This window comes from Megascapheus bottae, chromosome 24 (genome assembly GCF_031878675.1).
Source record: "Megascapheus bottae isolate mThoBot1 chromosome 24, mThoBot2.hap1, whole genome shotgun sequence".
Classification (NCBI taxonomy): Eukaryota; Metazoa; Chordata; class Mammalia; order Rodentia; family Geomyidae; genus Megascapheus; species Megascapheus bottae.
In genome coordinates, this window is record NC_143532.1 from 884,058 (window position 1) to 895,920 (window position 11,863).

The 11,863-nt window shown below is 61.7% G+C and overlaps 1 protein-coding gene across 1 annotated transcript; it reads left to right on the forward strand.

The window, feature by feature from the left end:
- Positions 1–4,134: 4,134 nt before the first annotated feature.
- Positions 4,135–11,533, forward strand: Snai3 (snail family transcriptional repressor 3). The gene is made up of 3 exons (XM_090356992.1): positions 4,135–4,250; positions 9,418–10,038; positions 10,820–11,533. The coding sequence occupies exons 1-3, from the start codon at positions 4,175–4,177 to the stop codon at positions 10,999–11,001; spliced, it is 879 nt and encodes a 292-aa protein (XP_090213118.1). The 5' UTR covers positions 4,135–4,174; the 3' UTR covers positions 11,002–11,533.
- The last annotated feature ends 330 nt before the right edge of the window (positions 11,534–11,863 follow it).

Sequence of the window (11,863 nt, forward strand, 5' to 3'; positions counted from 1 at the left end):
AGCCGTCAGCTTCCCCATTTCCTGACAACTCTGTGGGAGCCAGGGTGGCACCACACCCATGTCCTCTGCAGAGGACAAGACTGCACCCTTGGCCACAGCCAGCCCCTCCCAAGGGTCGTTAGGAAGAGGACAGAACTCTCTCTAGCCCTGGTGAGCGGGCAGCCTGCATCTACAGCCATAAGGTTCCCAGTTGTGTCAGTGGGCGTGCAGTGGGCATGGAGATGCTCGGCCATGACCCACTCTTGGAGAGGAAAGCTCTGCACACCAGAGTCTCCATCTACCTCGAGTTATGGCCATGGGGAGCCAGCCGGGCCTCACTCTTCCACCCACCCCCAGGCCGAGCCCGTGGGCCCTGCAGAGTCCAGGGACCCAGACGCTCAGGTTGGTGACGACGCACCCTGGGTCTCAGGTTGTGAGCTCATACCCTACTTCTTAGAAAGCACTCAAAGTTGCCAGGTACTTGGGACCTGATCCACTAGGCAGGAGTCAGGCGGCCAGCCTGAGGCAGACATGAGAGATTCTCCAGCCCCTGGCCTCACTCCCTTGGTTGACCCCACAGTCTCCAAAAAAACCTTCCCTATTTCTACTCTAGGTGCTCGTCCCCCTCCTCCCCCCCCCTCCTCCCCCTCCCTCGCCTCTCCTTCATCATGACCTCCACCCACAGGATGGGTACAGCACAATGTGAATTCTCGTGTGACGTCCTTACCCGCACCTCATCCATCGAGCACACTTGGCCCCAGCTGCCTCGCCCTCCCTTAGGCCCTCAGGCACATTTAGGGGGTGCCTGCTACCCGCTGGACACTGGTACCTCATTTGGAGGTGGGGAGCCTCGGAAGTAGAAGTTTCTGCTCCCACATCATAGAACCTGCCCAAAGCCTGCTACAGAAAGGCAAAGGGGCACACACCCGGCCCCAGAGCACCGGAGGGAGAGGTCGTCCTTGAGGCATGGCCAAACACCCGCCCTCCCTGGGATGCCAGCCAAGGGGTGGAGGGCTGTGGGGGCAGGTGGCACAACTTGCCCAGTGACTGGAGTTCAGGCCTCTTAGGGTCACCTAGGCCTGGCTACTGCACCCTTCACATCCTCTCCCCTCCCTGTGTCTGTGCCAAGGCGCCTTCTTATGAGGTCCCCCGTCTCCAGTGCAGGGCTCACCCTCATGACCTCCTCTTGGCTTGGTAATGTCCATGAGGCCCTCACTTCAACCAGGTCCACACAAAGGGTAGGACCACGCCGCTTTCCAGGGGAAGAAACTCACCCAGACGCTGTCTGCCAGCTCCCAGGCCAAGAGGTGGACAAGCTGGCATGGTTCCCCCAAGGCGTGAAGCAAGGAGGCTCCAGTGGGTGCTACCTGGGGGCACATGACAGGGATAGGCGAGAGATGCATGGGGTCTCTCCCGCTGGCCAGGGCACTGGCCGCTCAGGGGCATGTCCTGAGTCTTGTGGGCAGAGGTCACTGCAGCGGCCTGAGCGTGGCCCACTTCCACCTAGTGCAGGATTGGGGTCACCTGCTGAACAAGGCAGATGACCAGCATGCAGGCTGGCGGAAGGCCTGGCATATTCAGGCCACACGTCTCCTGCAGGAGTGTTTTGGGTGATTGAGTGCGTGTGTGCCCAGCTTTGGTGGTCCTGGGGATTGACCTCAGGGCCTTGCGTTTGCTGGACAAGCACTCTTCCACTGAGCTATACCACCCACCCAGCCAGAGGGCTTGGCTTCTGCAAGTGAGCCTTAGGGTCTAAATTGCCACAAAGCTCCACTCTGCCACCATGGGGGACAGATGGGCTGAGAGGACAGGGAGGCTTTTGTCCCCCTTGTGGCTGGACTAGAGAAGCACAGGACGTGGAGTAACTGAACCTCAGTACAGTCCCCTGGGACATCTCCAGATGTCTCAGGCTCTCCAACACCCTGTGTGGGAGCAGGTGTCAGTTCTGCCATGCTTCGCACCCAAGGCCCAGAGGATGCCTAGAACCATGTTTTGAGCCCCACAGGCTCTCCCTGACAGGCTTTCTGCATGTTGTACCAATCACTCCTGCACCATCACACAAGCATCGGTGGATACACACATGTACAGACGTGTGTAGACACGTGTGGCCTCCTGGACCAGCTCCCAGCTCAGTTGTGCAAGCTCGGCCCACCCCACACACCCCTCCTCAGTGCCAGCCAAGGCATCCCTCCTCTGCTCAGCTTTGTGAAAGGCTTACTTCACCGGGAGCCACCATGACCTCTCACAGGTCTCAGGAGCCCTGTCAGCTACCTTCAGTGGCTGACGCAGTGGTCGTGGGATCCAGTCATTCGGCTCCAGTGGCCGTCCCAAGTCCAGGCATGTCGAATTATACCGTTCTTTCTGCCCACAGACACGGGCTCCACTGCCCTACTGGGCCAAGACAACTGAGCCCCAAGCTGGCAGGTTCACATGCCCACTTTGCCGGCCCCCTCACCCACAGGCTCCTGCTGCAGAGCTCAGAGAAGAGCTGAGGGCCCTGGCACTCCCGGGCACAGGCAGGCATTCCAGGCAACCTGGGATATCTGGGAGCAGAAGGCTGATTCTCTTCCCTCCAGTTCAACAAGCGTGGATGAGCCGCTGTGGATCTGGCCACAGGAAGCTGTGATGCACTTAACGAGGCCTGAGCTCTGCCTGGCCCATCTCTCCGGCTGTCTAGCAGGGGCTGCCAAGATTCGGGTCATGAAACCCCACTGGTAAAAAGAGAATGTTCACCAAGGACTCCCAGAAGATGGAGATGGTCTCTGTCCTTGCCCGGGGCCTCAAGTGGGGGGACGAGGCAGAGGCCTGGATTTTCCTCTGTGAGCTCTACTCATCCAGACTCAACTGGGCCCGGAGTTACAGCTGACAGAGGAACCTGTGCAGCCACAGCCACTAGGAGGGGAGTTCTAGGACACTGTGAGGACGTGGGCTCAGCCCGCTGGGCTGAGTGTCGTGGCTGTCCAGGGACCTCTGATTCCTCCAACGCTGGGCCTAGAACCCTCCTGTGGGTCTCCAGGTAAGGTTTGCACAGGTGTGCTACCACCGCTTCCTCAGAGCTCATCAGCCAGCAGGGGGGTGACCTGCTGGGCTTGGCCAGTGGCCACACAGTGGCAGGTGAGGATGGTGCAGGCAGAGGTTGCAGGCGTCTGCAGGCCTGATCTAGGCCGCAGGGAGGACACGCGGGGTAGAGCCGAAGAGCCACAAACAGAAACCTCAGATGGCCAAGGGACAGGTGAGGGGCAGCAGGCGGGCTGGGTCCCTGGACGCCTTCAGAAGCCCCACGGGAGGTCATGGATGCAGGAGACTCCTGCCTCCTCCCTGCCTCCCGTGTGCCGAGCTTGCCGGAAGCATGGCTGGCCCCCATTCTACTGCCACTGACCTCTCGGAGGCTTGGGTTTCTCGTGTGCAGCGCAGGGGCAGGCTGTCCCCGCTGCTTGCGTCCTGCGCCCGTAGCGCCTCGGTGCTGGGGGCCCGGGTCTACCCCATCTCGGGGCTCCCGTGGCCTGCGTCTGCTCCTCTGCCTTCCCATCCTTCTGGGCCCGGACAGCCAAAGCCCGCCAGGCACCCGGGCCGGCCGGGGCGGAGGAGGTGCCGCAGGGCTGGCGGAGCGGGGCCTCTGGGCCGCGGCCCTTCCTATAAATAGAAGGGACAGGTCAGGGGATTCCTGAGCTCGGGCGGCCCGGCCCGCCGCGCCCGCGCCGCGCCCGCCCCGCGCCGGGCCCGGGCGCGTCCTCCCAGCCGTCGGGGGAGCCGGCGGGCAGGTGGGGCCGCGGACGGTTCTCCGGGGACCGGCAGCGCGACGCCGACTGCGGCCCCCGCCGCTTTCCGCTCAACCCCGACCTCCGCCCTTTCCTCCGCGCCTCGGGGCGGGTGCGCGACGAGGGGCGCCGGCCGAGCCCCGCCGGGCCGGGCGACACCCGCGGCCGCGCGCCCCCTGGCGCCCCTCCGCCGGCCCCGCCCCCGGCCCCGCCCCTCCCGCGCACCTGTCCTGGGCGTGGCTTCGCGGTCCCGCCCCGCCGAACCGCGCGCTGGTTGGCCGAGGCGGCGCGCTATGCTAATGACCCTGACCCTTTCCCGCACCTGCTGGCCGCGCCGCCCGGGCGCTGCGAGGACGCCGAAGCCCGCGCTCGCCGGCCGCCCCGTCCCCGTCCCCGGCCCCAGCCCCGGCCCCGGCCCGGCCCGCCCGGCGCGGACCATGCCGCGCTCCTTCCTGGTGAAGACGCACCTCGGCCACCGAGTCCCCAACTACGGGCGGCTGGAGCCGCGGAGAGGTAGGTAGGGCTGTGCCGCGGGCGCACCTGCCCCGGGGGACCCGCCGCGCCCTCCCGCCCGGCCCTCCGGGCCCCGCCCTGGCTAACGCGCTCCCGGGGCGGCCGGGACCCCGCCCGCCCCGCCAGGCGCTCCGGGGGCCGCGGGCCAGGCCGCTCGGAGACCGTCCAGGCCACGCGGTGAGACACCGCCGGGCGTTTGTAACGCACAGCGGAGCTGCGGAGCTGCGGTGCTGACCGGGTTCCAGCGCGTGCGGGTGCGGGGCCACACGGGGCCACACGGGCGACACGGGCGACACGGCAGCCCGCCTTGCGGGAGGGGCTCCCGCCGAGCCACCGCCCCAGGCCTGCTTTGGTCCTCTGGTGTCCCTCTGGATCTGGCGCGGTGGGGTGGTGTCGTCCCTCTGGATCTGGCGCGGTGGGGTGGTGTCGTCCCTCTGGATCTGGCGCGGTGGGGTGGTGTCCCTCTGGATCTGGCGCGGTGGGGTGGTGTCGTCCCTCTGGATCTGGCGCGGTGGGGTGGTGTCGTCCCTCTGGTTCTGGCGGGGTGGGATGGTGTCCCTCTGGATCTGGCGCGGTGGGGTGGTGTCGTCCCTCTGGATCTGGCGCGGTGGGGTGGTGTAGTCCCTCTGGATCTGGCGCGGTGGGGTGGTGTCCCTCTGGTTCTGGCGGGGTGGGGGTGGTGTCCCTCTGGATCTGGCGCGGTGGGATGGTGTCCCTCTGGATCTGGCGCGGTGGGGTGGTGTCGTCCCTCTGGATCTGGCGCGGTGGGGTGGTGTCGTCCCTCTGGTTCTGGCGGGGTGGGATGGTGTCCCTCTGGATCTGGCGCGGTGGGGTGGTGTCGTCCCTCTGGATCTGGCGCGGTGGGGTGGTGTCGTCCCTCTGGATCTGGCGCGGTGGGGTGGTGTCCCTCTGGATCTGGCGCGGTGGGGTGGTGTCGTCCCTCTGGATCTGGCGCGGTGGGGTGGTGTCGTCCCTCTGGTTCTGGCGGGGTGGGATGGTGTCCCTCTGGATCTGGCGCGGTGGGGTGGTGTCGTCCCTCTGGATCTGGCGCGGTGGGGTGGTGTAGTCCCTCTGGATCTGGCGCGGTGGGGTGGTGTCCCTCTGGTTCTGGCGGGGTGGGGGTGGTGTCCCTCTGGATCTGGCGCGGTGGGGTGGTGTCGTCCCTCTGGATCTGGCGGGGTGGGATGGTGTCCCTCTGGATCTGGCGCGGTGGGGTGGTGTCGTCCCTCTGGATCTGGCGCGGTGGGGTGGTGTCGTCCCTCTGGATCTGGCGCGGTGGGGTGGTGTCGTCCCTCTGGATCTGGCGCGGTGGGGTGGTGTCCCTCTGGTTCTGGCGGGGTGGGGTGGTGTCCCTCTGGTTCTGGCGCGGTGGGGTGGTGTCCCTCTGGTTCTGGCGGGGTGGGGGTGGTGTCCCTCTGGATCTGGCGCGGTGGGGTGGTGTCGTCCCTCTGGATCTGGCGGGGTGGGATGGTGTCCCTCTGGATCTGGCGCGGTGGGGTGGTGTCGTCCCTCTGGATCTGGCGCGGTGGGGTGGTGTCGTCCCTCTGGATCTGGCGCGGTGGGGTGGTGTCGTCCCTCTGGATCTGGCGCGGTGGGGTGGTGTCCCTCTGGTTCTGGCGGGGTGGGGTGGTGTCCCTCTGGTTCTGGCGCGGTGGGGTGGTGTCCCTCTGGTTCTGGCGCGGTGGGGTGGTGTCCCTGCGCTGCTACCGAAGGCTTGAACTCGGCCGGGACGCTGCCCTGGCGATTCTCAAGGCCAGAGCTCCTCCACCCACACCGCAGCGCCGTCTTTGGCTCTGCGCGTGCGTGTGATTCCGGGGAATGGAACCCGGGGCTTCCTGCATGCCAGGCAAGCACTCTACCACCACACCACAGCCCTGGTGTCCTCGTTTGTCTGCTGCTAATCACAGGCCTGGCTAGTTCTGTTGACTTTACTGTTATTTTAGAGGTGATGTACGGTGGGCTGGTGTTTACATACGTCAGGTAATCAATACCTGTCCTTTCTTTTTTCTTTTCTTTTCTTTTTTTCCAGTCCTGGGGTCTGGACTCAGGGCCCGGGCACTGTCCTTGAGTGTTTTCCTTGAGCCACAGCACCACTTCTGTTTTTTTTTTTTCTATGTGGTACTGAAGAATCAAACCTGGGTCTTCATGCATGCTAGGCAAGCACTCCACCACTACGCTACAATCCCCTCTCCCTTTTTTTGTCCATTGTGGGACTTGAACTCTGGGCCTAGGCACTGTTCCTGAGCTCTTCAGCTCAAAGCTACCACCCTACCCCTTGAGTCACAATAGCACCACGTCTGGTTTTCTGGTGGTTAACTGGATAAGAGTCTCAAGGACTTTTGTGCCTGGAATGGCCTGGAACACGATGCTCAGATCTCAGCGTCCTGAGTAGAATTACATCTAGCTTACATTTGCTTTCACACAGGGTCGTCTGTGCCCTCCTTCTGTCCCGTGCCTTCCCTCCCATTGGCTATCTTTATCTTATTTTTGTAGTGCTGGAGGTGGAAGTGGGTGTCACAGTGCGTTGGATACCTTCAGCTCCAGGCCACAGCCTTAGGGACCTCCCCTAAACTGAGAGTTGAGATCTAGCTCCTGACGCACCTGGTAGAAACGGGACAAGCACTCTTCCTTCAGCATTCCTCTTTCTCCCTCCTGGCTTCCCCTCCCCGCACCCCGTGCTCCAGGGGCCTGGTGGGGCTCCTTCCACTGGAGTATCACCCTAGAATTGGCCTTGGATGCTGAGGTGTATGGCCCCTGTTCCCTCACTTTCATAAGTGCCTGTGGGGCACTACTCAGAAGCTGAGCTCCAAGGATCGAGGTGTGAAACCATCCTGGACAGACAAATGCCTGAGACTCTTATCTCCAACTCATCATGAAACCAGAAGTGGACCTGTGGCTCAAGTGGTAGAGTGCCGACTTGACAATAAACACTAAGGGATAGTGTCCAGGCTCTGAGGTTCAAGCCCCAGTACCGGCACACGCATACATATACATATACACACAAGGCCTTGTGAGGGTGCAGGAATCACTACGGCAGAGGGCATTTACTTGCAGCCTCTTCCCAAAGAAACCTAGGTTGCAGAATATGCAGAAAAGCCAGAGACATGCAGCAAGACATTGCCAGCACTAGCCATGGTCTCTAGCCCCCTGTGTATATTGGCCCTTTTTATTCCATTGGTGACCACGGGCCTCAGATGGAGTTCAGCTCTGGTGACGCCTAGGGGTAGGGGGCAGCCAGGTCTTGGAGTGGAGATGGGGGGGCGTTGGGAGAACCCTATGCCAGGCTGCAGAGCCCAGGCACACTCCATCTTTTACCTACACAGCCCCACACGCCATACACCCTTTCTCGAGGACAGAATCCTAGTTCTGTGGTGGTTGGCAGTCTCAGGGCTTTGAACGTGGGACCTGGGAGTCATTGGCTTGTCCCTTTGCCACCTGAACTGCACCTCTGCCTAAGAAACCTGATCCTCAGTGCAGGAAACTAGGGGAGCAGAGGTGAGGGCAGGAGATGTCGGAGGCTCTTTGGCTTTGTTGTTCCTGTTTTTCACACCCTCACTAGCACTTGCTCCTGTCCTTTTTTCTCTCTCTCTCTTTCTTAATTATAGCCAGCCTAGTGAACATAAAGTTTTGCCTTACCATGGTTTTGATTGGCATTGTCTTGTTGGTTAAGATATTATATGTCTTTTTTTTTTTTTTGTCAGTCATGAGGCTTGAATTCTGGGTGGGGGTGCCGCCCCTGAGCTCTTCAGTTCAGAGCTACCACTCGAGCCACAGCACCACTTTCACTTCCGGTTTTCTGGTGGTTGATTGGAGGTAAGAGTCTCAGACTTTCCTGCCCAGGCTGGCTGTGAACCTCGATCCTCAGAGCTCAGCCTCCTGAGTAACTAGGATGACATGAGCCTCTGGTGCCCGGCGATATTATATATCTTTATATGCGTGTTAATAATTGCTGTATCTTCCTTCTTTGGAGAAATAATTTTCTCTATTTCTTTCCAACTTTTCATTTTTTCTTCCCAATTTTGAAATTCGTGTTTTGATGTTGGCTCACATTCTTTATATATTTGAGATCTATTTCCTGAGCAAATGTGTGGTATTTTCTGTATTCTGTGTTGCTTTTCTCCCCATAGCCTCAGTACAACAGCGGAAACAGAACCAGAGATTTTTTTTTTTGCCAGTCCTGGGACTTGAACTCAGGGCCTGGGCACTGTCCTTGGACACTTTTTGCTCAAGGCTACCACTGTGCACTTGAGCCACAGCACCACTCCGGCTTTTTTCTGTGTAGGTGGTTCTGGGGAATTGAACCCAGGGCTTCATGCATGCCAGGCAAGCACTCCACCATTAAGCCCCACTCCCAGCCCGAGGGCCAGAGATTTAATTCAACACTTCCAAGGAAGAAAGCTCAGTGAGTGGGGCTGTGGGGTGCCCCGAATTTGCTTCGCATCTGTCCACAGACCGTTTTTGTGGGGAGGGACTACCAGTACTATCTGGTTCAAACACATCGCGTGCTGGTCACAAATTCAGGAGTCACTGCCCAATAACTAGCCAAGCCAAGACCAGGTCTGGTGCTGCTGGCCTAGGGCCCTTCCAGGGGCGGTGAGTGTGCACTGCCCTGAAGCCCAGCACACCATGACGCACACAAAGGGACGCCAGGGTGGCTAGGAGGCTAATTACTGAGGGGGCGTGAGGGGGCTGGCTTCACTCCAGGCACCTGGGGTCCTGACCTCATGCTGCTGCGCTAGGGTGATGGGATCTCTGCAGGCAGGCCTGCCCCAGCCAGGTGAACACTGTTCATTTTTATTCCGAGTAAAGGTGTTGCTTTGTAGCCCAAACTGGCTTTGAACTCAGCTCCACCTGCCTCAGGACCAGAGTGCTAGGCTGGAGTGAGCTCTACCGGGCCTCCCTGTGAGGAACGGTTTATGCTGCTGGGCTGTTGTCATTGTGGATAAGGAGCTGAGATCCAGCCTCCAGACCCGGGTCCTCAGCTGCTATGCCATCGCCCTGGGTGGCAGGCTCTCCGGCCTCTTACAGGATGGCGGAAGTTGGGTCTCTAAAAGTCTTCCTTCATGGCGGCTGGGTGGCCATTGTGAAGAAGATAGACATAGAAGCTTGCCAGCCCCAGGACCTCAGCCCTGTAGCTCTGCTCTCTCTCTCTTCTCCGCTCTTCCAGAAACCTGTGGCGCTTGCTCTGAGTGCAGGGCACTGGTGGTGCCCGTCCACTCCCAGGATGGAGAGGCAGCTCTCACGCCCAGCCGCCCTCTAGAGCCCTGGAACCGCACCTCCACCACCACCCGCATCGCCCTGCCCCTCCTCCCGTGCCACCAGGAGGCTCTGGGGGCGTCTAGACCAGAGCCCCTGGATGCCAGCTGGACGGGACCTCGGGCTGGCAACGGCCCAAGCGTGCCCCTCAGACCCAGCCTGAACCACCTCAACCTGCCCCTGCCGCCGCCGCCTCCCACTCGGTGGCCCCCGGCCCTAGGTCCCGATGGGGTTGGGGCTCCAAACAAAGGCCTGGAGGAGGAGGGGATGCCTCGAGTCCCAGGGGGCTTTGCATGCGCCCACTGCCACAGGCCCTACCACACACTGGCTGGCCTAGCCAGGCACCAGCAGCTGCACTGCCCCCTGCCGGCAGGGCACACCTTCACCTGCAGATACTGTGACAAGGGATACGCCAGCCTGGGTGCCCTCAAGATGCACATCCGCACCCACACCCTGCCCTGCGTCTGCAAGGTCTGCGGCAAGGCCTTCTCCAGGCCCTGGTTGCTCCAGGGCCACGCGCGCACGCACACAGGTAGGTGCCACCAGCCGCCGGCCTGCAGGCAGGACCAGGGTTCAGGAGAAGCGGGTGGGGGGCGGGGAATGACCTCACCCATGACAGGGCTGCTCATAGACCCCCCAGCCCCCAGTGGCACGTACCTCTGGGGGCTCCCAGAATGAGCCCCACAGATGGGAACTTGAACAGCGGGCATGTCCTTCCCAGGCCAGAGGCCAGAGCCTGAAATCGGGTCTGAGCTCTCCCTGCAGGCTGCAGGGAAGGCATCTTCCTGCCTCAGTCCTTGGCTTGTCTCCCCGTCGCTCCCCTCTCTGCCTCTGTCTCCACAGGGCCCCATCCACAGGCTGGGATTGGAGTGTGGACAGTGTTCTCGGGGGGGGGGGGGGGGCGAAACTCCCGTGTCTGGGCAAGGCTTGGAACATGCAGGACCTTGTCAAGACTCGGCCCATCCTCTCCAGCTCCAGGACTGGAGCGGAGGGAAGACAGGAGAGCCTGACCACTGTGGTGCCAGCGGGCACCTGGCCTGGAAGAGGCAGAGGCTCTCCATTTGGGAGAAGGCCATGAACCTGCCAGGCTTCCATTAGTGGGGATTCAGGAGCCCTGGGCCCCTAGGAAGCCGGAGGACTGGACACGAGGGGACCACGCTGGGCCAACGGCCCTTGGAAGATGGGGAGTAGGGGGCTCAGCCTTTGGGGGGCAAGGGGCCCCTCACCACAGGTGCCTACCTTGTGCCTTTGGCTGCCGTCTGTGGCATGGTCCTGGTTGCAGTCAGTCACCTGCTTTCTTCCTCCTCCCGCAGGTGAGAAGCCCTTTGCCTGCCCCCACTGCAGCAGGGCCTTTGCTGACCGCTCCAACCTGCGGGCCCACCTGCAGACCCACCTGGGCACCAAGAAATACCAGTGCAAGGGCTGCTCCAAGGCCTTCTCCCGGATGTCCCTCCTGGCCCGGCACGAAGAAGCCAGCTGTTGCCCTGGTCCCTGACAGGCGGAGCCTGGAGGGCCTTTCTCCAGAGCCGGCAGTGGGCAGGCTCCTGGGCATTTGGAGGACCCTAGCCCACTGCTGTGGCCCAGCCAGAACCAGGAAGGCCCACGCAGCAGGCTTCCCAGCAGGAGCTTCCCTGGCAGGGGAACGGTGGTCCTGTTTCCAAGGGAGCCCCATCCGATCTGGGAGGAGACGGTCATTGGCACAGGGCAAATTCTGCGCCACACTGATGGACAGGCAGCCGGATCGTTCCTGTGCAATGGAAGCAAGCACGCGTTCACCTCAGAAGGCTCAGCTACCACTCTGCTGGCCTCCCCTGCCCTTGGCTTGGGGTCCAGAACAAGCTGTCTCCGGCCACACGTGAGCACAGGCACACACACCACACACCACACACCGTTCTCACCTCCTTAGACTCCCTCTAGATGGAGCAGGGCCAGGAGAAAAGTAGGTAGTGGTTGAGACAGAGCCAGAGCCTCCAGAACCTGACCTACAGAGACATGGGAGCTGGCCCACGGTGGCCTGCGGACGTCTCTTTCGGGCCGAATAGCTGTGGGGTAATAAACAGCCCCTAACTCGGGTCTGCTGTGTTCCTGAGTGTTGCCCTGTGTCCTGGGCTCATGGGGGGGGGTGGAGTTAAGGGCCAGGATTTGAGTCCTTCTGGGGACGGAGCAGGCAGGAGATGGGGTGAGGACAGGTGCCAGTGTCAGGCAGAGGCTCTGTGAGCAACCTGAAAGAGATGCCACACAGACCAGCCTGGAGGAGGGAGGGGCGGGGGTCTTGGACAATGTCCTCTGTATGAGAAGCACCCGGGTGGGCAGGCCTGGGTCGGAGGCTTCATGAGGCTGGCTGGCACTAGAGAGGA